The 27029-nt window shown below is 36.5% G+C and overlaps 1 protein-coding gene across 3 annotated transcripts in view; it reads right to left on the bottom strand.

Moving 5' to 3' along the window:
- The window catches only part of SOX6 (SRY-box transcription factor 6), a 315755-nt gene that overhangs the window by 118473 nt on the left and 170253 nt on the right, over positions 1-27029 (bottom strand). For 2 of the 3 annotated variants that reach the window (XM_083348764.1, XM_083348762.1), the window contains exon 7: positions 2952-3075. In XM_083348764.1, coding sequence (XP_083204890.1) covers positions 2952-3075 — 124 coding nt within the window. The remainder of the gene's footprint in view (positions 1-2951; positions 3076-27029) is intronic. The other variant, XM_083348763.1, reaches the window with a different exon arrangement.

Consider the following 27029-nt stretch of genomic DNA (forward strand, 5'->3'; position numbering starts at 1 on the left):
CAGGAATAATTTTTAAAGACATATTTAAAAAACCTGAAATACATATTAGTTTTTAAAACTCCCAGTTCAATTGGTTTAAATGTTAATAATTTAATTGTATGACATGCCATAAACATGTATATGTACTGATCACTTTTTTTTAAAAAAAGCAATGCTTGTCTACAAAAGAAAAAAAATGAAAAAGCTTAAAATTGAAAATGATACTTACGTATGGTAATAGGGTATGGGGAATAGCACAACAATAGTATTTCAAGCTTACATACTTCCCCATAACATTTTACAGCACTCTCTGGGTGGTTTACAATGTAAGCATTACTTGCATATTGCCCACAACAATCTGGTCCATTACCATCAGGATTAAGCTCCAGGCTGTAGGCAGAATTTGCCTGCAATACTGCACCTTAGCCACTGTGCCACAAGGGCTCTTGAATCCTTGAATATTTCTGATGAGAGCCCTAAAATAGACTAAACATGAGCAACCTTTTGGTGCCCAAAGACAAACTAATCTCTCTGAAAGACAGGATTTATTTATTTATTTTATTTATTTTATTGCATTTATATACCGCCCTTTCCCTGAGGACTCAGGGCAGTTTACAGGGAGTTAAAAATCAAACATACAAAAGTTAAAAACCAAGTTAAAAAATATTAAATCAACCCTGTACTATTAAAAACCCCAATTAAAATAATTTTCTCCTCAGCCTGGGCCCGAGAGCTCAAAGAGCCAGGTCTTCAGGCCCCGGCGGAATGATCGGAGGTCGGGGGCAGTCCTCAGCTACACCGGCAGCTGGTTCCAGAGGGCAGGCGCTCCCACTGAGAAGGCCCTATCCCTGGGTGTCAACCGCCGGCAATCTCTTACCGGCGGAACCCTGAGCAGACCCTCCCTGAAACAACAATGATTGATGCAAAGAAGGTGGGAGCAGCAAACTTTGCAGTGGGGTGGGGGTGGTATTTTTCTTACTTTTTTGTGTGGCTTATGCAGGATTTTAGCAGTATCCTTCCTTGGCTGTAAATCTGTGTCAAATCTATGAAGTTGTCAGTTTTATTGTGAAATATCTGCTTCAAATAATGTGAAATCATAAAGTCATTTTTTGGAACAAGACCATAGAAACCTGCAGTTAGCATACTGTAACAACCATGCAAAAAGGTTCAACATTTGGATTTGGACCACATATCTGAGGTAGCACATTAAACACGCAAAAAAATTCCACCTGACAGCAGAGAAGGGGTGTATTTTTTAAATCAATAACCTGGAAATACATGCCATTGACAACACTACTCTGTTTGCAATACTTTCCCAGTCTATGAGAAAAAATTCATGTCGTAGATTGACTGGAGAAGATTTAGATAAACTCTATATCCCAAAATGCAAAGTGGACAAGCAGCTAAACAGAATATTAGATCCCAACTAGGCTTCCAAATAAGACATTTACCATTTCTCATATATAAGAATCCATTTTCCATTTCTCTGTTTTTATAAAATCAACAAAGCAGAGCAGAATGAAACAAGTAGAAATAATTTAATGTCTAAAGGAAATGCTATAGTTGATTTTTTAAAAAATATTCAATTGAGAGGGGACAGATTAATGAGAAAAATAAATATGATATTTCTGGCCTAAGATCTGCAAGGAATATACACATGCAGAAAAGGTTGGCTTTTATTTACTTAAATCTTCTAACTCTGAATTTCTCCAGTAACATGATTTTAAACATTTAAAGCCTGTTTACAGGGAGACTCTGAAAATAGCTTCAAACCATTATATCCCTAATTGAATTCCCCAGAAGCCTGGTAAACTCAAAGGAATAAAGAAAGAAATCATACCATTTGCTAAATCATCTCTAAGCATTTCTCACTGTGAAGTTCCGTGACCTGTTACAAGCTTGAATTGATGATTGCAACTGAACTGCTGAACCTCTGTTATTTAGATGAAAATCGTATAAAATGCTACCCAGTTGAAATAAACAAATTAAATCATACCTGCCTTCACTTTTTATCTCTAATTATAAAGAAGGCTTGCACAAAAGAGTAAAATGTGTACATGCTGATGAGAAAGGGCTGGAAAAAAAAGGGAGAGATATATGTAATTTTCCTATAAGAAGCGGGTTACTCTTCATGTGCAAATTGGCATGGAAATGGCTAAATAAATTCAAAAGAAATTAGACTGTGGTGGTATATAGAAATAAAAGAAATATGGTTGTGCACAGTCAATTACCTCATGTCTCTAGTTAAAAGAAGATCTGGACTTGCAAAAACATTCTATAAAACTGCACGTTCCCTACCTCCGTGATATCCTTTTGTGTGTATAAACACAACACAAGGGAAATTAATCATAGAATCATATCTTATATCCCCTCATCTACATCATTGTTTTTATTTTAACTTCTTTTTCTTTCTTTCTTTCCTTTCTAATAATAATAATAATAATAATAATAATAATAATAATAATAATAATTAAGTTGGAAGGGACCTTGGAGGTCATCTAGTCCAACCCACTGCTCAGACAGGAAACCCTATACCATTTCAGACAAATGGCTGTCCAGTCTCTTCTTAAAAACTTCCAGTGTTGGAGCATTCACCGCTTCTGGAGGCAGGTTGTTCCACTGGTTAACTGTTCATTTATTCATTCATTTATACATACCACTACGTCCCTCAGAAAGGGTCTCTGGACAGTGCAGAATGTATAATCAATAAAATTAAAAATCAAAAATTTAAGATTATTTTTTTAAAAAAATTATAAAAATAACATTATAAATTTTCAAAAGGTGAAAAATTCCAAGATTTGGGGGAGAGGGTTAGCAGTTGTTAATACAGGTGGGAGGGCTTCCCATGGGGCCAGTCATATCTACAGTTGTGTGGGCCTCTATTGCCCCCCATGTAAGAATGCACAACCACGTTTTGACCCCTTTGCAGAAAGCCAAGATATATAAACAGCTGTATATACTCAGCAACTTACCGGGTTTATAAGTTATTCCTGGGGGGAAAAGGAATCCTTGCTGGGCTGCTGCAGCCGCTGCCAATGTCCGCTGGTCATGTGGAAAAATTGGGATCATGAGAGGAGGCATGTGACCCTGAACCTGCTAAACAGAAAAGAGTATCTGATCAGAAATTGCGCCAATTGGTCTTAACAAATCTCTCATTATCAGCAATAGTTCACATAGTCACACTGAACCTTTTCGTCATCATAATTTCACAAGAGATATACCACTAGAATCCAAGGGATCCAATGTTGTATATTCACCATCCTTTCACTTCCTTTCTTTGGAAAATACCCATGATTTAAAATTAAAACCACTTGCCTTGCAATTAAAAAAGTATTATTTGTCATATGTACCTCATTGTAACATGTAAGCCATTTTATGGATGTAATTACTAGCACAGTATCTGATGATAACAGTGTATTTTCAAATATGTTCCACTATTTTTAAAAAAAATTGACCTTCATTGACAAAATGAAAAGGAACAATTAAACATTCAAGTAAAAACACCCTGCAAAAACATTTTTATTTTGGGTTTGTTAGACCAAGCGTTTGACAATGAGCTAGCAAAATTAGATGCAAATATTCCTTTCCAAAGTTCAGCTTTAGTCCCTGAAATCCTTAATTCATTGTTTATCATAAAAGAACTGGAAGTATTTTTTTAAGTGTGTGTATTTGGGGGGGGGAATACTGAGAAAAGTGGGAAATCATATTCAGAAATAATATAATGATTTTAATTAAAAGTATCAGTAACCTCAACCCAAAAGGATCCTTATGGATTAAAATAGGAAGTATAAAAATTATTTTATAACCAGAAAAAGATTTATACTACCTTGCCTTGTTCCAAGTGAATGGCAACAAACTTCATTAAAAAATCAAAATGAACTTCAAGCATTTTTTTTAATTCCAAAAAATAAAATAACCCTGGTAAAAAATCCATATGCTGACCTATGACACTGTTTAAATACTGTCAGATTTTCTTGTCATATCCATGTTCCTCTCCCACTCCCTGATGCAGACCAGAAAGGCTACTGTGTGTATACTTCTAAGAGAGTTAATTTACCAACAACTCTTCTCTGGGGAAAAGCCCTAAGATGTAGGTTAATAAAGGTCAAGAAAAATATAAACACTTTACAGTATTTTTCAGAATCCATTTCTCAGGAAAATCAACTTATAATAAAAAAGTCTTTGTGCAATTACTACCATAGCAATGGGGCGTGACAGAAAGTAGCTTTGAGCAGTCATTTCTTTTATTTTAGCTGAGGTAAGCCTGCTTCTCCACTTCAGCAGCACTTGTAATATGGTTAAATTGAAGTTGATCCTCCTGTGCCCAGTACCAACATTCAATAATACTACTAGCTTTATACATTCATCCTGGGTGTCTGAATAACTAAGAATCAAATATAGTTTCAGTGTTCAGTTGTACTGGGAAAACTATAGCTTCTTGTAAGAATGTGATGCAGCATTTTTTTATAATCACCCTGAGTACTTTCAGCATGGTGTTGAAACAATTGGATGTAGGCTGCTACTCTTGCAACACAGGATGGCAGATGCACTAACACAATAAAATAAAATAAAATATCCACAGAGTCTTTTCTTGAATAACAGGAAAGAAGCAAAAGAGCCACAAATTTGAGAAGGATGAAAAAGTAGACACGCAAATGCATTGTACATTTCTGAAAGTTAATAAGAAATAAAAGTATGAATCTACTATTCAAATCCATCTTCTCAGAGAGTGTGCCAAAATGCTTTTCTTGAAAATTAAGATGAGTTTATTGGTTGGCGTTTAGCTTTGGAGTTACCAACTTAATAAAATCTGAAAAATAAAGTAGAGCAAGAAGCAGAGCAGAGGTATCCTTGGGCATTATGCTACTTATTCCTGCTCTGCCTTCCAAAACTATGATACCATAATCCTTTGGGCAACAGGAATTGGTTCTCCTCTCTTGCCAATGTGATACATCATCTGGTGGTCAGGTTTACTGAACAAATTTTACTGTATGATCTCTGAATGCTTCTCCCACAATGTGGGAGGAAGAACCCCTAAAATAAGAGAGAGGCAAGAAGGAGAATCACAAGAACAACAACAAAGTTAATGTGAGACAACACAAGTAATTTATTGAGAAATGTCATCTTTCAAAACAGAGTCATATCATAAAACCTCAGTAAGGAGAGCTTACATAAAATGATATACATTTGTATGAAATGAATCAAGGTAAAACAAATACAGTAAATCACAGAGATAAAATAGGTAATAGGCACCAAAAATCCATTGCCCAACCAAAACACTAGAGATGCCGAGTCAAGAATCAAAGGAACCACCCTAGCTTCAAAACAAACAAACTCTCAGAGATGGAGATCCAAACCAGGAATATGGCAGTCTTTCTGAACAGACTTCAAGCAGGCTTTGCAGAGGTAGTAAAAGTTGATCCAAGAAATCATACCATACACATTCCTAGGACATTTAATTGCTTCCCTGTTCATTGAATGTTTCTGAAAAACCAATGTAAAAGCAGATGCCAAAGAGTCTCTTTCCTTCACAAAAGCCATACATTTTTGCACCAACACCTTTTTCTTTTTGTCTCCTCTGCTAACTTGATGCTGTTGCCTTTTTATTTTTGCCATCTGCCCTGGAGCTTCATTAAAGATACATGAATGGACTAACTGGCCTGATATCTTGTGAGGAACAGGTGCTATTGTTTGTCCCTGAAGACTTGCACTAAAGATCTGACTCTGAATACTTAAGAAAGAGCATCTGCAGCAGTCAGTCAGAGAGCAACTTGGCAAAGACCTTGCAGTGTGCTAATGTACAAACACAGTGACACTCAAGGGGACTCATTTCCTCTTTCATGAAGATTTAACTATTTTTTTCCTTATAGGATTAGAAATATATACAGAAAACTTCACTGCCAGTGAATTCCAGGAGCAAAACTATGAAAGCCAAATTTATTCTGCGTGAAATATAAATAAAGACAGCTGTTGAAGACTTTCCGGATTTACACTGAAAATACAAATGAAATAATCACAGGTTTTTCATGTTTGATAGTCAAATGCTAGCCTGGTCTTAAGTTCTTAATTTCATTCCTAATTAATGATTTAGTTCTAAAGTCATGGGTTATGATTAGATGACTATTCTAATTCTTTCTCTCTCTCCCTATATTCTTACTATCTACCTATCAATCTAATTTAATATAAAACAATTTTGCATGAAAGAACATTAGGGTCATCATCCTATTAAGAATTTAGGTATGAACAGCATTTGTGATGTAATGCTTTTCAAGCCTCCTAAGGAATTAGCGGATTGTTCATCTTTGTGCAGGCTAGAAATATTATTGCAATTAGATTAGAAACAATAGATTAATTAAGCTAGCCAATGCTTTGAAATTGATTATTATGAACAATATTCTAAATATATTAATAACAATAATAATCATTTAATATGTATATAGCATATAGTATACACAGAGACACAGACACACAGAGAAAAACAGAAACAAAGAGTACAGGTGAAACTCGAAAAATTAGAATATCGCGCAAAAGTTCATTTATTTCAGTAATGCAACTTAAAAGGGGAAACTAATATATGAAATAGACTCATTACATGCAAAGCAAGATAGTTCAAGCCGTGATTTGTCATAATTGTGATGATTATGGCGTACAGCTCATGAAAACCCCAAATCCACAATCTCAGAAAATTAGAATATTACATGCAATCAATAAAACAAGGAGTGTACATAGAACAATATTGGACCTCTGAAAAGTAGAAGCATGCATATGTACTCAGTACTTGGTTTGGGCCCCTTTTGCAGCAATTACTGCCTCAATGCGGCGTGGCATGGAAGCTATCAGCTGTGGCAGTGCTGAGATGTTATGGAAGACCAGGATGCTTCAATAGCGGCCTTCAGCTCTTCTGCATTGTTCGGTCTCATGTCTCTCATCTTTCTCTTGGCAATGCCCCATAGATTCTCTATGGGGTTAAGGTCAGGCGAGTTTGCTGGCCAATCAAGCACAATAATCCCACGGTCATTGAACCAGGTTTTGGTGCTTTTGGCAGTGTGGGCAGGTGCCAGGTCCTGCTGGAAAATGAAGTCAGCATCCCCATAAAGCTCGTCTGTGGAAGGAAGCATGAAGTGCTCCAAAATCTCCTGGTAGACGGCTGCGTTGACCCTGGACTTAATGAAGCACAGTGGACCAACACCAGCAGATGACATGGCTCCCCAAATCAACACAGACTCTGGAAACTTCACACTGGACTTCAAGCATCTTGCAGTGTGTGCCTCTCCATTCTTCCTCCAGACTCTGGGTCCTTGGTTTCCAAATGAGATGCAAAAGTTGCTCTCATCAGAAAAGAGGACTTTGGACCACTGAGCAACAGACCAGGTCTGTTTTTCTTTAGCCCAGGTAAGACGCTTCTGACGTTGTTTGTTGTTCAGGAGCGGCTTGACAAGAGGAATACGACATTTGAAGCCCATGTCCAGGATCCGTCTGTGTGTGGTGGCTCTTGATGCACTGACTCCAGCCTCAGTCCACTCCTTGTGAAAGTCCCCAATACTTTTGAATGGCCTTTTCCTGACAATCCTCTCCAGGCTGCTGCTTGTGCGCCTTTTTCTTCCACACTTTTCCCTTCCACATAACTTTCTATTAATGTGCTTTGATACAGCACTTTGGGAACATCCAACTTCTTTTGCAATTACCTTTTGAGGCTTTCCCTCCTTATGGAAGGTGTCAATGATGGTTTTCTGCACAACTGTCAGGTCAGCAGTCTTCCCCATGATTGTGATTCCTACTGAACCAGACTGAGAGACCATTTAAAGGCTCAGGAGCCCTTTGCAGGTGTTATGGCTTAATTAGCTGATTAGAGTGGGACACTTTGAGCCTAGAATATTGCACCTTTTCACAATATTCTAATTTTCTGAGATTGTGGATTTGGGGTTTTCATGAGCTGTAAGCCATAATCATCACAATTATGACAAATCACTACAAATCTTGCTTTGCATGTAATGAGTCTATCTCATATATTAGTTTCCCCTTTTAAGTTGCATTACTGAAATAAATAAACTTTTGCATGATATTCTAATTCTTCGAGTTTCACCTGTATATAAGAACAATAGTATTAATTTTCCCCTTTCTGAACTTTGAATAGGATCTCAATTCAGTGATGAGACTTGGAACAGATTTACTACTGCACTTGTCACATTGCTTTATTTTTTTTCTCTTTACTGACTGCCTTACTACAAATTTATTTTGGCCACTACTGTAGTTTGCAATGCAAATATCATATCATCATTAGGAACTGGGAAATTTTTTCCATTTAGCTTTTAGCAAATTCAGGCAGTGGTAAAATACAGGAGGGAAGAGGAAGACAGAAAGATAGAATGGTTTCAATTCTTATTAGACTAGACAAACTGTAGCCTGTTTACCATAAAGGTAAAGGTAAAGGTTCCCCCGCACATGTGTGCTAGTCGTTTCCGACTCTAGGGGCCGGTGCTCATCTCCGTTTCAAAGCCGAAGAGCCAGCGCTTGTCCGAGGACGTCTCCGTGGTCATGTGGCCGGCATGACTAGACGCCAAAGGCGCACGGAATGCTGTTACCTTCCCACCGGAGTGGTCCCTATTTTTCTACTTGCATTTTTACGTGCTTTCGAACTGCTAGGTTGGCAGAAGCTGGGACGAGTAACAGGCGCTCACTCTGTTACGCGGCACTCGGGATTCGACCCGCCAAACTGCCGACCTTCTGATCGACAAGCTCAGCATCCTAACCCAGTGAGCCACCACGTCCCTTCTGTTTACCATATTTGCCATCAAATAAACAGGAACTCTTTCCATGTTATTGCCTTGTAATGTTGAGTGGTTTGCATTGCTGACAGAAGCAGCATGCTGTTATTACAAAGCAGAGAAATAGGATTTGTATAATTTTATCTTCGTCAAAGTCTGGTTGTCCACCTGACAAGACGTAAATGTTATCCATCCTACTTTAATGACCTAATTTCATACATAATTTCATATTCATGGCATGGTAAGACACTTTGAGATTTAAGTACCTAATAAGTTAGTAATATGTACCCAATCAGTTTGGTGTAGTGGTTAAGGCATTAGGCTATAAACTCGGAAACCATGAATTCTAGTCCTGCCTTAGGGACAAAGCCAGACGGGTGACCTTGGCCAATCATTCTCTCTCAGCTTCAGGAGGGAAGCAATGGCAAGCTACTTCTGAAAATCTTGCCAAGAAAACTGGGACTTGTCCCAGAACTGGATAGGATTGAATGAAAAAAAAGTTACAAATATACAATATATTTTAGAGTTTTGTATGCGTATTTTAGACACTCATATTTTTATAGCTTGATGTCTTAATTACTACATCAAAATGCTTTGATTTTACTACTATATATATTTTAAATATATTCATATATGCAAACAGTATACAGTATACAGTAATCTTATTTTATATCCTATCTATATTCTATTGTATTCTGTGTACTCTCTTGTAAAAAGGAAGCTTATTAAGAATTTTTGTAAGTTTATTTTAGTAATATGAATAATTGTGAATACTTTGTTTAGAAATAACATATTGGCAATATTCAATAAAAGAAATAATTTATTTTCCCTAAATTAATATTTTTTCTTCTACTAACCTATTTCATTTGTTTGAAACAAGGCAGTGAACAAGTTATATATACACGGAAAACATTCTATATAAATACAATCAAAACATCCATAATAAATTATGCATGTATCAAAAATGATTGTTAAAAACATATTTTATAATTGTAGGAAAAGCTATGCGATTATTTAACAATAAATTAGTTCCATTCTGCAACCCAATTAGGTAGTCTTTTCTTAATGTTTGCTCTTCTTGAGAATCATTCCAACTATAATTTGAAAAGGATATATAAAAATTAATATAATGATAGTGTTCACTATGAATAGTGATTCGCAATAAATTTATAATAAATGTGAAAACAGTGAGCACCTTCATATTTATTTATTAAATGTGTAAATTTAATATTTTGCTTGTTTTGTAAGTTATTTGTATCTATATATTGAATTATACAGCACCTGGAATCACAAGAATAGAACATGATTAATTAAAAGTCTGCTTTCAAGAAACAGTCATAGAAGGAAAGGAGAATGCTCAGCTATAAAATAAAATTAATAAAACATGTTATGCAAAAGTGAATTTATGGTTCATTTGGAATTAGAGATCTAACACCTTCTCAGTCCATACAAATGCATAATCTTGTCAATTAAATATTATTGTTAAGGTCTAGTAGTATGTTAAAATCACTTTAAAGTGCAACTAAGGAAATTTCATGTGTATTTATTACTCCATATGGGTCTATTAGTGGTCATTTCATTCATATTCGTGTTATAAAATCTACATAAACTCAGCATATCTTTATCCCCATGCGCGTATTTGTTTGGTTAAAGGATAACAGCAAATTTCACTTACTACAACTTCTGGGGGGGGGGGAACAAGAGAGCTATAAGAGTTCTACTTTTTAATCAGATCCAAATAGTTTATGACTATAGAAGTGACAACTTGTCTATTATGCAAATTGTCACAGCTAGTGGTGACTCTGCTATGACAGAAGACAGAACTAGTCAATTAATTCAGATATTCTGCAAAGCTAGTGAAGATATATGTTTCTTATTTCCATTGTGACTTATTTTCTCTGAAATAAGCAAAAATACTTTCAACTATGAATTTACAAATAGATTAGTTCTACATGATAATAGTATCCATTTGCATAATGCCTTGGGTAGCACTAAACCATCCAACTGATATTATTTGTCACCCCAAAAGCTGGTCGTATGTTTAGGCACTATATATACTTAGTTTTTAAGTTAGGTTTTAAACATTGATCTTTATTCTGTATTTATTTAGAATAAAAACATTATATTTATGGTACCTTAAAATATATAATTTTATATACAGTGTGCTATTCTAAAATTTTTGTTATAATTCCAACAAAGCAAAAAGGGAAATGGGAAAGGAAATTGATTTTACTTTTTAAACGTATAGGGGGGGGGGAAATCTTCATTTATAAATAACATTCTTTTTTTCTGTTCAGGTGTGTCCAATTCTCAGAGAATGTCTGGACAAGTCCCTCCAATTTTCTTGGCAAGAATTTTCATTTTTTCCTCCTTCCCAATAAAGCTAAAGTTGTATTTATTTAATAAATATAAAGCTATAATTTAGTCATTGTAGTCTAGGTGCTACTTTTTTTATTGGAGAAGACACATTGGCAGAAGCTTTTCCCTTTGCTGAAAATAACAGGAGAATAAAAGATTAAAAAAAAGTATCGTCTAGTCTCCCTTTGGCACAGCCCTGTTGCAAATCTTTTTGAAAAGGGAGCTGAACTGAGCTTTACAGCCGAAGGTTTGGGTAATATAACAATAAATTAGCAATGGCTCTGAGAGCGCTCACCCACACACACTGTTGGACAGTAAATTTATTAGGCTAATTTCAGTTGCATGAAATATTACAATTTCTTAGTTTAAAGAAATTATCAGACAAATTGGTAAAGGAGGCAAGGAAAAGAGAGAGAAAATGGCTAATCTTGGAGACACATCTATTGCTGGATGGACTGATAGAAAACTTTTAGGAATGCAAATTTGGTCTTGAAAATATAGACTGGCATTTCCCCCCCCCCCCCCCTATTCAATCAGATCTATTCTCAGATACTGCCAGGACAAAGTCCCTGCACTTTTTTTGGCAAGTTTTTTTTCCTCCAGAATTGGTTTGCCCATTGCCTTCTTCCTCTGGCTGAGAAAGTGTGACTCCCCCAAGGTCACCCAGCTGGCCTTCTGCCTTAACCGCTACACCAAACTGTCTCTAGTAAGTAACATACACGTTTGTAATAATAAGAACCAATATTTCAGGCCCAAGCATTTTTTTACAACAATTGTAATGAATGGCTATAAGAAGGAATATCTCTATATAAGATTTGATATTCAAGCAGACGCAATCACATGTTACTGGACTGGTGTACAACCCACATCTCCCCATCTTGTAGATAATTCAGAATAGAACCAAATGGTACAAGTAAAAGACACCGATCCTAACCTTTCTGTGCCCTTGAATGTTAGAAAAACAGCACATCATTTACATTGCTAACTTAATTCTTTTAATTCTTTCTGACAAACGTTATTAGGCAGTTTAGGGTGTCAAGCCATATTGGAGTGGCAAACTCCTATAGGTAGTCCTTGACTTACAACAACAACTAAGCCCAAAATTTCCATTGCTAAGCAAGTCAGTTGTTGAGTTGTGTCCCATTTTACCACCATTTTTTATACAGTTGTTAAACAAATCTCTTAAGTGAATCATACAGTTGTTAAGTGAATCTGGCTTCTCCCATTGGCTTTACTTGTTGGAAAGCGGCTGGGAAGGTTACAAATGGAGATCACCTGACCCCGGACATTCATAAATACATACTAGTTACAACTGCCTGAATTTTGATCACGTGACCATGGGGCTGCTGCAATAGTTGTAAGTGTGACAACTGATCATGTCAGTTTTTTCAATGCCACTGTAGGTTAGAATAATCACTAAATAAATGTCTGTAAATCAAGGACTACTTGTATACTATGTGGATAACATTTATACTACTTTAAAATTATTTTCTGGAATCAATTGTAATCTACAGCCAAATAACTATAATTAAGAATATGGTGAGAAAATGTATGTATAGACTTTTTTTTCCTAAATCCACACTGAATGATTCCTGGAAATCATGAGATGCCTCCTAATCCAACTCTGAACAGATAGACAAAGGACCACACATACTTCAGCGCAGAATGGCAAATGTAGAAATACAAACAAAAGAGATGATGTATCCAAATGAGTCTAATTTCTAGAAGAGGCATTCAAGTTATTTCAAAAAGGGAGCAAAGCACCAATAAGCAGGAAACTAAGTTTATTGATGGTTCTGTATGTCATGAAAAGAGTATGAGATGACTCATGGCCAAGCCATTCAATATTATTCAGTTCTACTCCATTGTAATGGTTCTTAGAGTAACACAAACTGAATATAGATTAGAGCAGGGGTCTTCAAACTCAGCCCTTTTATGGCTGAGGAATTCTGAGAGTTGAAATCCACAAGTCATAAAGGGCCAAGTTTGAAGACCCCTGGACTAGAAAAAAGTTGCATCTGAATCTTCCACTTTTTTCCATTTTGAATAAAAAATAACTGGTATGCTGAATGCATAGTATGCCGGTGTATTGATAGTATGACAGCACAATCCTTTCATGCCGCATCACTCAGTTGAAACAATGTAAGCTGTCCAGTAACATAGTCTTAATTTTTCCTGCATAATATTGCCAAAATGGAAAAGTATGACAACAGAATCTGTAATATTCCAAGATTTATGGCTGTTTAAATAAAGACTTCAATGACGCACCTGTAGTGTTGCTTACTTTATGCTGCCCTGTCATTGCTCAAATTTGTTGAGAGTATCTTGAGAGCTTCACACTTCAGAATCAGAGCACAGTATTGTGCTCTTCCACTGACTTGCCAAAAGCTTTCATTCCCATGCATCTGTATTCTGACTGTAGTTCCTGTGACAAAATGGCCACATCTACATAGCATTATCAGTAACAATGAGCTTTTGTCCAGCTGTGACTGCTTCCCCACTACTGCAGCCAGCCTTTATCTGCTCAGGAAATGCCCATTTTAACTGACAGGTAGAAGATTAAATCTACAGCTGCTGAAACACAATCTCCACTGTTAGATAGACTTTCACTGAATAGCACTACAAACACATAATTTGTTTATGTTGTACCAGCAATCTTTGGCAAAGAAGAATGTCTAGCTGAGACAAATGTGGTTAAACCTATTTATTATATTATTTCTGCTACACAGAACAAGCTCTTAAAACACAGCAACTAGTCAAGGCACAAAGCTCTAGCTGTCTAAAGAAAGCAAGAATAGATGACTTCTTGTTATACAACCGCCCTTAAACAGTATGGCATGCTCCCTCCTTGAAAATATACACTGGGATTTTTTTTTAAGCATAAGGTTCAATGATACTTATGTTTGCAGCCTGTGAGGTTTATTTGTGTTAAGTCAATAGAAAAGGTTAACCATTTTCTTCATAACTGGCAGTTTAAAAAGTCAGGATCACTTTATGCATGATCGTAAAGATATAAATCCATCTTAACAGAACTTTATATTTGTTTGTCCTGATGTGGATACCCGAGGATACAGTAAATAGTTCCCAAACTCAATGCTGCAAAGATACCAGATAAAACAGGCTTCTGCTAGGAAGAGGATCAGTCTTTATTCACTACCACAACACAGGTTTATCCAACAGTTAGTTCGTTTTCTTTCACAGTTTGTTGCTCTTAGGAGAATCTGACAATAAAGTTTAATCCTTAAAAGCTGTCTCAAAATTGTAGCTGGTGTATTATCTAAATGTCATCAAAATAAATGTACTTCAAACCAGTACCATTGAGAAAAAAAGAGGAAAAACATTCACATTCCTGAGAAAATTTCAGTCTGCAGAAAAATAGAACTATTTTTAAAATGCATCTTAGAAGCCCACCCCACCCCCTCAAAGTAAGCCAATGAAAACTGTGCCAGCTCATCCACTAGCTACAGCCAGGACTGTAACCCTGAAGGCAGAAATGGGAGGCGAAGAGAGTGAGGAATGTCATAGAATGGCTCAGTCTAACCATGGATAGGTGAAGGAGCAGCGTGAATAGTGTTAGGCATATGGTGTTAGCCTACAATGTTGGGTTGAAAATATATTAACCATAATGCTATGTCTTTAAGTTGTTAATTGGCCAATGGGTGTGTAAGTGTTCTCAGGGCCATAAGAGGAAGCTAGGAACGTAGCTTCTCTCTCTCTCTGAATTCACTGATCTCTACTACTACTGTTTTTGCTCTGCTGTTGGTTTACTACTGTTGTAAACCTGAACTGTGTATTGACCTCTGGACCGGTAAGAAGACTTTGTAGTTTGGATTACTCCTTGGACTGTTGCTATTGTTTATGACCTCGACTGTTTATTTTTTGACTGTGCATTTTTGTTCTTACACTACCTCAAAAGTAAACTACTTTTTGTTTTTATAACTCAGTGTATTCTTGTGTGACTTTTACTACTCTCAGTACCCTTCCTTGTCTGTGCAACTCTTTGGTAGCACAAGGAGATCTCTGCACAACAAATTCCTTAACAAATAGTCCTTCCAAGAAAGTGTTTCTCTTACCATGTCTTTATGGATCGGGCTTTCAAACTTTTTCACCCTTGATCAAGAGGTAGGGCTTTTAAATATCAGCTGACATGCCCCACCTGTAATGCTATACTTTAAAAAATTGCCATGGATGCTTCTGAAGAATAGTAAACAGATGACTGAGTGCATTTGAGATATGTGTGGGGGAAAGAGTGTCTACTTAGCACTTTGCAGGTGTGTGTGTGTGTGTGTGTGTGTGTGTGTGTGTGTGCGTGCGTGCGTGCACGCGCGCACACATGTACAGGTATAGGTATAGGTATTGCAAGGAACTTTGAGGGTAAAAAAACCAAAACTGGAATGCATTCAGCTATTTGCTCCTTCTCAACATTGCTTTTCATGAATACCCACAGCAGTGGAAAAAAGTCTCCACAAGGAACTAAAGGTGGTATATGATAATATACTAGGTACAAGGGAAGCCATTCCATGCGGAGCTGTCATGCTAGCAAGCATTTAGTTTTGCAGTCAGAAGCAACTCTTACCTACATCTTCATTACATACAAACAAAACTAACCGCTGTAAATCTGTCAGGAAGACTCAGCTTTGGAGAGAGCTGTCAGAGTTATTGTGAAGGTCTCAATGAACTTTTCAGAGATTCGGCCACACTATTATTGCTTTACTAACATTCTTTAAATTCTCTGTACCTTGTTTTCTCTGTACAAGAATAAAACCTATTCCATCCATCTATTGGAAACTATGGGTACATGCATTTACAAGGTACACAAACGTGCTTCTTCTCTTTGAATTATGAAAGACTCATATAAATGTATTCCAAGTAATTGTGCAATAATATTGAAAAATAACTTGGCAAACAAATAATCCCCCCCCCAAAAAAAGACCAGTGCATAATTTAGAAACAGGAAAGAGTGAAAGGCAAGTGAAATAAGGCAAGTAAATACAGGCAGTCCTTGACTTACCACCATTTATTTATCAAAGTTTCAAAGTTACAATGGCACTGGTCCTTGTACTTACAATGATCGCAGCACCCTGGGTTAAAATTTAGGCACTTAATAACTGGCATATATTTACAACTATTGTAACCTCCCAGGGTTATGTGATTGACACTTGTGACTTTTCCAGGTGGTTTCCAACCAGACAAAGTCAATGGGAAAAGCTGGCTTTGCTTACCACTTGGAGTGATTCACTTAACAACTGTGGCAAAAAAGGCACAAGTGACTTAGCATCAGCCTTGCTTAACAACAGAAAATCTGGTAAGTCAAGGACTACATGTATCTGAACTTTTCTTCAAACTGCTTTCTCCCAAATTACCCATGGCCCTGACTTATGTTATCCACTGTCCATTTATTTATTGTTTAAACAAATGATCTTATTTATAATATTCACCATTGGATTTGAAAGTGACCACAAAATCTGCCAGGCATATTACTGCAATTGGCATAAACATTTTTTAAAGTGTGTAATAAAAGGGCTGAATCCGTGGGGAATCCCTCAAATCAGAGGTTCCCAACCTTTGGGGCACCAGGGACCAGTTCTGTGGAGAGATGTTTTTCTGTGGACCGGAGGGTGTGTGGTTTTGTGTGCTGCCTGCATCCCGCAAATGGGGCTTTGCTTGTTTGTGTGGACTGGTTGCTGGCATGCCGTGGCCCAGTAGTGGTCCACCAATCGGGAGTTGGGGACCCCTGCCTCAGATAAATTGAATAATGAAGGAAATCCATAACAGACATAAACAACTTCAGAACAATGTCTGTGGCCAGCATCATTATGTAAAATATATTGGCATATATTTGAATGTTCAGCTTCAAATCCCATGCCTATCACATTGATTGAAACATAGTGTGGGATTCAGATAACAATCAACACTAGTCTTGGAAACTTATTATACAGAAGAATAGTTTTTGGTAATTATTAATTTTACTGTAGAATAAATTTCATAGCTATGCTCAGCTGGTTAAAATGTATTTTGTTCACCTCGGGGCATAGTACTAGCCTTTATGTTTGCTTTTACTGACTTTTTCTCATTTTTCCAATTTGTTTAAAAATCAACTTAAACTGAGATGTTAATCACAGCTTTGAGGTTAAAAGAATCTGCAGAAGTAGCTGACTATTCTGCTTCTTCTCCAATAGGAGAATCGGCAAAGATAGAATCAGTGGACCGCGCTATCCAGTTACAAATGTGTTTTTGGAAAGGTAAATATTAGCAAGTTTAGAGATAGTGATGATACTTAAGGAATGTCTTGTAGACAGTTAAAAAATGATAACACAAAAGCCAGACTGATATTCCCCACCCCACCTTGGCTCTATAAATATATAACCCCTTAGGTTAGCTCATCCAATAGTGCCAATGCAATGAAAATAGTTTACAAAACACAGGTAGTCCTTGACTTATTACAACAATTGAGCCCAAAATTTATGCTGCTAAGTGAGAAACTTGTTAGGTGAATTTTGCTCCATTTCATGACCTTTTTTGCCACAATTCTTAAGTGAATCACTGTAGCTGTAAAGTTAGTAACCCGGTTGTAAGTGAATCTAGCTTCCCCATTGACTTTGCTTGTCAGAAGATTGCAAAAGGGGATCCCATGACCCCAGGACCCTGCCATAAATATGAACCAGTTGCCAAGTGTCTAAATTTTGATCCTAGGACCATGGGGATGCTGCAACAGTCCTAAATGTGAAAAAGAGTCATAAGTCACTTTTTTCAGCGATGTTGTAACTTCGAACAGTCACTAAATGAAGCAGCATAAGTTGAGGACTTCCTGTAGCAGAAATGATAAGAGACTTTATTTTGTTGTTCTGCAAAATCCACAGGGATTAAGACTGCAATCATGAACAACAAAAAAGAGGCATTTGCTTCCCGGGAAAAGGCTATGATATATTTAGACAAAATATTTAAGTGTAGAGACATTGTGCTGCCAACAGAGTTATGTATTGTCAAGGCCATACCAATAAAAATATATGGCTGTAAAAATCCAAACAAAAATCAATGCTTTTGAACTTTACTAAATAAAGTTGTTGATAGAAACTTTGTCAGCAACAGGAATATATAATTAAATATTAGATGAAATAAAACCAGGCAGATTACCAGAAGCATTAATGCTAAAGCTTAAATATTATGGACGCATAAAGCAGAAGCAATAGCCTTTGTAGAAGATCATTTTGTTTGCAGAAAGAAAAAAACCAACCCTAAAGGCAGTAGAAAAAAAGATGGCTAGATACTGTACTGATATTATAAGTATGAACTTAAAAGAACTCAAATAAGCAGAATCCTGGTGAATTGTGGTATGTTAGGTCATGAAGAGTCAGAAGCGACTGCATGACTGAACATATTCTCAACATTAAATTAATAATATCAGTGTTAAAGAACATAGATATTAGTGGAAGGAATGCAAGGGAGTCTAGCAATAGATGGAAATAGGCTAAAAACGCCGAACTCTGTCTCTTCTGACTAAGACAAAGCTGAGAAGATGATCTGTGATTTCATTTAGCCTCTTAGTGAACTCCCTACTGAAAGATTTGTTACAGCTTTCATCTATCCATCTTTAGCTTGCACATCCGTTCAGGATTTCTACTTCGTCCTTTACTGCATGTCATGTGTTGCAGTTTTTTTCAAAGCTCCTGATATATCCATCTTTATCATTTCTGTCCATCTGCTTGCTCACCTGCCTATCACACATCCAATAAAATAGGAATGTGCAAAACTTATAATTTTGGTTATCCAGTTTCCGGAACTCCTCCAACTACTCCCAGTAAAGTGGATTTATTCCTAGAAGCCTGAGAATAGCCCGGTCTATGAAGAGATTCACACAGAGGGAAAATATTAAAGGAGTTCAGCAAAATATTCCATTTCTGATTCAGCCAATGGGCCCCTCTCTGCAATAATATCATTTTTCAAAACATTCACTGTGTTCATGAGCTCATTAAAAAAAAGAATAGTGGCATTGTAAAAAAAATGGGAAGATTTTTTTTAAAAAAAACATATGGCAACTACTACAACTTTATTAATATTCCACAGTCATTTCTAATTGTATCCTTATAACTTGTTTGCATAGATCATATCTCCCAGAATTTAATCATACTAACTATACCTTTGTAAAATTTAGCTATGGCTTAACTTGGGTCCTTTGGTAAATGAATGCTAAGACATCTACAAAGGAATTTTTCTCATGCTTATTTCCTCCCTGCTTAGAATTCCAGCCAATAGCTTCATGCAGGCTTCTCACTGTTGTACTAACAATAACATGAAGACATGGCCCATTCAAAAGCAAAAGAAAAATCCAGGCTGTTTTGAACATTTTTACTTCTAATTATTTCGAGTAATTTTACAGGCATACTTATAAAATCAGGAGTGGAAATATTATAATATAATATCGTACTTTTGTGGAAACAGCAAACATTCAAAAATTTAGTACTTTTTTGCACGTATACTTGACAAGCATAGAAAAGTTAATATATCACCAAGTATTTTAGGAATGCCACCATGGACCATGCCAATAAACAATACACTATTAAATTAGCAAGTCATCTATATAATCTTAACAATAACATCTAGGATTGTCTCTAAACCCAGACCCATGCTTCTCAACAATTTTAAAACTTCCAGGCAAACTTCCAATATTTGAGACCCATAGTTAAAAAAAATTTACAAGATTGCAATACATGAAAACAAAAGAAGGCATATGTCCATGTACGCAATCCCATACAAATTCCACGTAATATACAATTTGATCCTCTTTAACATTAAAAATTCAAATGCCTAAACTTAATGCCACCTTATTTTGAAGGTTGAGGCCCAGCTTTTGTCCCTCACTGTATGCCACCAATCTGATCTCCTAGCAATCAAGGAGCCATAGCAGAAGGATTACTACCAGCAATTATGAAAATAAAACTATATAATAATGTTATTTGTACTAATATACATTTTCTGTAAAATATCACATTGTTTAATACTTTTGAATGGCCAAGACAAAGTCAATTATCCAAAAAGGTGCATTATCCTCCATATTATAGATAGGGACAAAAGGAATCCTGATGACGTTTAGAGTTAGTCATACTATCTGGAACACTAAGTACACAAACAACAATGTACATTCATAACAAAACATGGGCTGATTACTATTTCTAAATCTATTCTAGCTCCCCATAATGCTGTAAGGATTAAAATAGAAACTTCTTGTTCCTGGAAGTGAAATACATAAATGTAATAACAAGTGTCATGGTTTGTTTTAGGAAAAAAAAAGAATTAAACACAGTATATTGGAGAAAAAAACAGTTTTTGCTGCGCTATTCATCTTAGGCTTCTCTTATATTAAAGTAGCCATCTGTGTAATTAATTTTGCCTTCTACTGTACACACACTTCCATGAATGTGCTGTAGAATTAGATGCATCTACTAATTCACTTGGATGTCAGCTGGCATCTTTGCCTACTCAAAGAGTTAGCAGCTATCAAGTTTCCTATACCACACAGTCGATATGTCAAACTCAGACAGGGAAAAGGGCTGGAAGTCTGCCCATGTTCTGCAAATGGATGGGGCTAAAGGGCATAGGAGGAGAAAGGAAGAGAAAATGAAAAAGGACAGATAAAAAAATAAGCAAATTGTCCCAGTGGCAGAAGAAAATTAGTGACGTCAATGGTTAGAGTGATTAGAATGGGCCTGACTAAGAGAATCAAGATGGCAGGAAGAAGTTGTGAATGACAAAGTATAAAGGAAAATGAGGCAGAGGAAACAGAAAGAGGAAGAACAGAACAGATTGGTTATTTCATCAACTGAGCAAGTGTGTTATGGCCCGGTGGACTTGTCTTCTGATGAGGAGGAAACCCAGGGTCTTCTAGGAATAATAGTGCTGGAGGGGGTTTAAGCCAATGGTTCCCCTGTGGCTGAAGCACATTCAGCAAGATCCCAGGACTCCATGCCTGCATCCTCTGACAGCCTCTGAGAGGTTGAGATTCATCCTTAGTTAGCAATACAACAGCAGAGGGCAGGGCTTCACAAGTCAGGTGGACTCTAATGAGTAAGGTGCCTTAGCTGTATATTTGTTGAACTTGGTTTATTTATTGGCCTCCCGAAGAGAAAATGCTGAGAACAACTTTTTAAGCTTCACCTCTGTTGTGTTTACCTTACTGGCTCTGGATTCCATCTCACTGCATCCCTTGTTTTGTCCCTTGGATATGTCACTTGTTTATTTACTGGATTTCTGAACCTATGCCAAGCCTTTGACTATGTTAGGTTTAAAAGGACTCTTTGCTTCTGAAGCTACTGCCTGAGTTTGCATATCTCTCGACTGTTGGCTGGCAGCCAGGAGGGCCGGGCCAGGAAAAAATGTAGTGTTGTGCCTATGTGCCAGAAATTGGGCTCCAGTGGTGGCTCAGGAGTTGAACAGAAGAACTCTGATCCTAGTTGGATGACAAACAGGGCCCATCTGCCAGGCACAAGCCCTCAGAGACTGATTAAAGCAGCCAATGGAGCCAGGAGGTGCCAGCAGTAACCACAAGTCCTATCAGGGACCTGGACAACTTTAAAGCCCTGGGCCACCATCAGAAGTCTTTGCATGAGTGATTGGGGATGTGCGAGATGAAATTGGGCAGGTGGGATGAGAGACTAGCTGAAGATAAAGGTTCTCCAGAGAAAGAGAAAGAGAAAACAGGAGGCTGGGGAAACTAATTTTGCTAACAGCTGTGGAGTTGAGTAGGGTGAATTCTCCAGAAAGGTTTTATTAAGAAGGAAAGTGGGAAAGGAGAGTGAATGGTTGCTTATCTAAGTGGCTTGTTGCCACATCATCAGGGTTGAGTTAGGTGGGTATTCTGAAAGTGGAACTGTCAAACTTACTGAGATGAAAGGAATTGTGCCTGGAAATAGCTCTGTAGGCATACAGGCCAAGGGACAGACAATTATTGGTAGATCTTGTGCAGATATAGAAGACTGCATCAGACTGTGATGGTGACAGATAGGGGAAGATCTAATGAGAGACACTAAGCAGGCTTTCCCAGCAATCTGTTGCAAGTTACTGCTTCCACTTCAAGGTCCAGGTAATCAGATTGCTGGAGGCTTTGGACTCAAATTGTTATTCGTAAATGTGAATAACATTTTTCAGTGACAAGACTTCATGGAAGTACAAGTGAACTGGTTACTACAACCTAAATATCAAATTGTCAGTATCTCAGTGTATCTCAAATTGCAATCCCCAAATGTTACGAATTTACCAATATAGCACTTAGCAATAGCACTTAGATTTATATACCACGTCACAGTGCTTTACAGCCCTCTCTAAGCGGTTTATAGAGTCAGCCTATGGCCCCCAACAATCTGGGTCCTCATTTTATTGACCTTGGAAGGAGGGAACGCTGAGTCAACCTTGAGCCGGTGAGAATTGAACTGCCAAACTGCTGGCAGCCGGCAGTCAGCAGAAGCAGCCTGCAGTGCTGCATTCTAACCACTGTGCCACCACGGTTCTTGGCAGTACATCTACTGTTCTATCTATTGGTTTGTAATGGATGTGCTACTGCTAATTTCAAGCAACAATCACTATCTAAAATGAAATCAAGATATCTTTCTACAGACAAATAATCTCTCTGCACTCATCTCTATGGTTAGCATAGCCAGTCACGGCTATGACCATCAGCTAAATACATAGAAAGGAGTAACAGCTTCTTTCTTTGATTAGGAAGAATAATACCTTATATTTTTAATGTATCTTAGTTTTCACAGAGTTGAAAGATTTGTTCTTTATTTTGAAATTGTGGATAAGTAGACTTTCTCCAATGATAGAGAGTGGATTTTGCACAATTACATATTTTTTTAAAAAAATAGCCAAAAATCCTTCCTAGGCGCATACATTTTTGTTAAGAGAGCAACAGTTGAATTTATACATAGTGGTTAGTTTAATATACTTTAGTTCCCTACTTTATAATAAAATATTGTAATAGGCTGCACAAGAATACATATCTTAGCATAATATGTAAACCAGCTCTTGAAGATTGTTAGGCCATAAAAAAGTAATTTACATGGTGAAACTAACTAATTTCACAAAAATAATTCAAAGATGGCACTTAACTTAATCTTTGAAGGTTATACTGGTTTAACGTAATAACAAGCAATTTAACATTGGAGAAAAAAACATGAGTGCATTAAATTGCATTGCATTAGTATAAAATTGTTATATTTAACTGAGTAATTGCCATGTATATATTGCTAAACATGTGTAAGTACACGTTTAGCAATATATAACCATCAAAACCTCTGCATGCCTTGGTGTAAATACATGTATCTGTATAGTTGCTTGTAGATAAATATAAATATGTATTCTAAACAAATTGCTCTGAAACATCAGGATGAAGGAAACAATGCAACTTGTTGACTACTTAAAGTAAATTTGGTGGTATGTTTTATGGCAATCAAGTTCTTTCAGTCAGACCACCCAAACCAAAAAAGAAAGGAAAAAAAATCCCACATTGTCTGCAATAATCTGGAAGGAAATTTAGTATATATATTCACATCCTTCTGTGTTTTTCAGCTAGATTAAGCTGTTGTCTTCACAATTGCCTCCCAGCTGCTGTGACTCGCAAAAACAACAGACCCAGCTCTGTTGTCTGCAGAAAGCCTCGATTGTTATGAGTAACTTTATTGCAGGCACATGAGTGTGTTAAGACTTTAAAATACGCTCAAATGTCATGTGCACACCCAATGACGGGGAAGAATAATTATGAAAAAACAAGAATTCTATGTCTATGAAACAGTGTCAGACAAAACGGGCCATTCATTGTATCCCTTTGGGAATACTCAAGCTCTCCAGCCAGAAAACAAAAAAGGCACTTTTTTCTGCTGTAGGCTGAATGCTTAACTTTGCCATCTTAGCCCTAAGAAAACATGCCTTCCCCCCCCTTCACCCATTTGCTAAATACTAGCTGGCTTCCACACAGTAAAATGTATTAATGCCCCCTTTTTTTCCAGCAGCCTCTCTGTGTAGGCTGGGGCTGATGGAGAGTCAATGCAAAGACAAAATAGTTTGCCTAACGTCTTTTTTTTTCCTCCCAAGAAGTAACAGCCCAATATTCAAGAGCAGTTTGAAAACCACTTAGAAACAGAGGTTGTATTCTAAAGCAGATCTCCTTGTATTGCTATTAATGCTTTTAACAGGTAACAACAGCTGCCTGCCACTACACTTGAGATTCTCAAGGATGTGTAAGAAGCTACTAAGAAGTAGGAATGTGTGCAGTTGTTAAAGGTTATTATCTACTTCATAGAAAAGCCCAATTCATTACTCTATCAATTTTCAAATTTCGGTGCTTGTAAAGTAATCATAATGTGCCTGTTTCTCATACGCCAGAGATTCTGCATAGTTTTTTCTTGCACTCAAAGTAGCATATTATCAAAATACCTACTAGCCATCTTTCCTGGTCTTCTGGTCTTATTCCTACTATCCTTATCTCACACCCTATCTACTTCTTTTAAATTGGGGAATTTGCATTTATAAATTTCACAAACATCAAAAATAAGCTTGCTTTACAGACAGATTCCAAGATGAGGAGTTCCCAAAAGGGATCCTGTTACCATTCTTTTATATTTTACTGCAGATTTTAGTAGCATTGTGATTATTAATAGAGAACTAGATAAGTCTGACAGTCTTGAGAACAATCATCGTTCCCCTTGGTTTTACTGCACATGCATTATTTTACTACATATTATATACCTGGGTAATCTGCAGAAAAGATTTCCTACATCTAAAAATAGTTTATTGTTTTGCCACAAATTTGCTTTTGCATGCACTTGGTTAACTTACTGAAAATTACAGTACAAAGAAACTAGATCACCAAAAGTAGCACCTTCTGTTCACTCCAATCCACCCTGTCAAAGATAAACACACCAGTTTGAGTAGTTTCAAGTCATGACCCTCAGAGCTTCTTCCTTCTTTGAAATCCAGAGAGCAGTTTTTAGAGATTTACAAACATGTCCCCAATCAGTTAAAAAGAAAATCAGTGCTGCCTTTAGACCCAGAAAGTACTGAGACATCCTATTAGGCATGAATTTGTTTTAACAATCCAACAACATCACCATTTCTCATTCAGCCACTTAGCTTAATTTTCCTACCATCGCTTTCATTGCTGAGGTTGTCTCTATTAAGTCATTTTTTGTGCATCATTAACTTTTAACTAGGCATCGATAGCTTTATTGTTAAAATTGTGTATGACTTTATTTAAAGTCAGCATTTCTTCTGGCTCTTGACAAGAAGTCACATTTTATAACTAATTAAATTGATCCCAGGGAAGCAAAAGCCACTAAACAGAATTATTTGTACCCAAGTGTCAATATATTAAATCAAAGGGCTAATGAGTTGGGCCACTGCTTCTTTTATTTGAAGGCAATAGAAGAACAGAATTCACATCATCCACTATTTTCTGCTTTAACAATCAATTTTATCTCATCCAAAAAAGGATCCAATTAATATACTTGAGTCTAGCAGTAAATAATATGATTTAAGATTATTTTAGAAATTATATAAATGCTAAAGTTATATTAAGCAGGGGAGGAGGACTTCTCTATTGATATCCAAAAGCATATATCTCTCTTTACCTTTTGACAAGATTTCTCCTTCCACAGCATGGTGATAGATAGATATGGATATACATATAGATGAGATAAAAGGTGTTTTGTCAATAAACAGCTTTAGGACCTTTTTCAGTTTTCAACCAATTTCATTAAAAAGGAAAAAAAAAAACATTTGCCTCTTGCAACTGACAATACTGCCTAACGAAAATGATTAAGAAATGAGTAAATTTGCCCTGTCAGCCTTTCCTATGGTTCTTGCAGCTGCTGAGTAATATTTTGCTTTGACTATTTACATCTGGCCACTTCTTTTAAAAATCATCACCTAATAATTTAGACCACTCACAGTATTAGTCACAGCTGAGCTTCTTTTGACTAAATGCCTTTACATGGCATAACAGAAAGCTATCATTTTTAAACTTGTCTTCAGCTCATCAAATGAATTTCAAATGACCATGCTTGTGTCATTTAGAAGACCACAACCCAACTTCACACTCCCTCCCTCCATAAGGAAAACCCTAGCAGGGAACATTATGTTTCAGGCAAGTGTCCACATCCTGTAATTTATTTAAGACTTCCTTCTAACACATTGATGAACAACTCTTGGACTTTTTATTTCAACCAAGATAATCCCAAAATAGTACTTCAGAAAAGTAATGGGCAAATAAACAAGGCTTACAATCATGCAATCCTTTGAGAAGAAGGACTAACAGTCCTACTTGAGCCATATGTATAATGCAGGATGTAGGATATTAGGAAAATTGTATCTTTCTTCAGTGTCTGGCTTTTTCACAATCCATGACACAGCCTGATAGATCTATTTGAGAATCTTTATAGATAAATATTCAAATCTAGGGGAAGGAGACTCACAAATCATCCGTATTCTTACCATTCTTCTTGATATCAAATGCAGAGCAAAAACACCCAGATAATATTTGGCTGTCTGTGCAGAAACTTCAAAGGATCACACTGTATGTGTATGCACACACACTCACACACACATTGGGCAACCTTGTGTTCATTAACATCTTAAAAATTATATTTAACATTAATGTATTTTTTCTTATTTTTAAAGGTTTAATTTATCTAAATCATCGGGCGTGTTAACAATTTCCAGTTTTCATTGTATAAAAATCACTGATTCAGTTATTATCTGTCTTCTGTATTGTATTCATACTTTACAATGCAATGAAATAATTAACTTGTGGAAAAGATTTCAATAAATTAACTTTTATCAGAAATGTTTTATACAAAAACCCTGACTATATAAAACTTCGCTATCAAGACAAATCATATCAAAATGATTTTTTTCCAAATGCAGCTATTTCTTCCTGTT

The sequence above is a fragment of the Vipera ursinii genome, assembly GCF_947247035.1.
Source record: "Vipera ursinii genome assembly, chromosome: 1".
Classification (NCBI taxonomy): Eukaryota; Metazoa; Chordata; class Lepidosauria; order Squamata; family Viperidae; genus Vipera; species Vipera ursinii.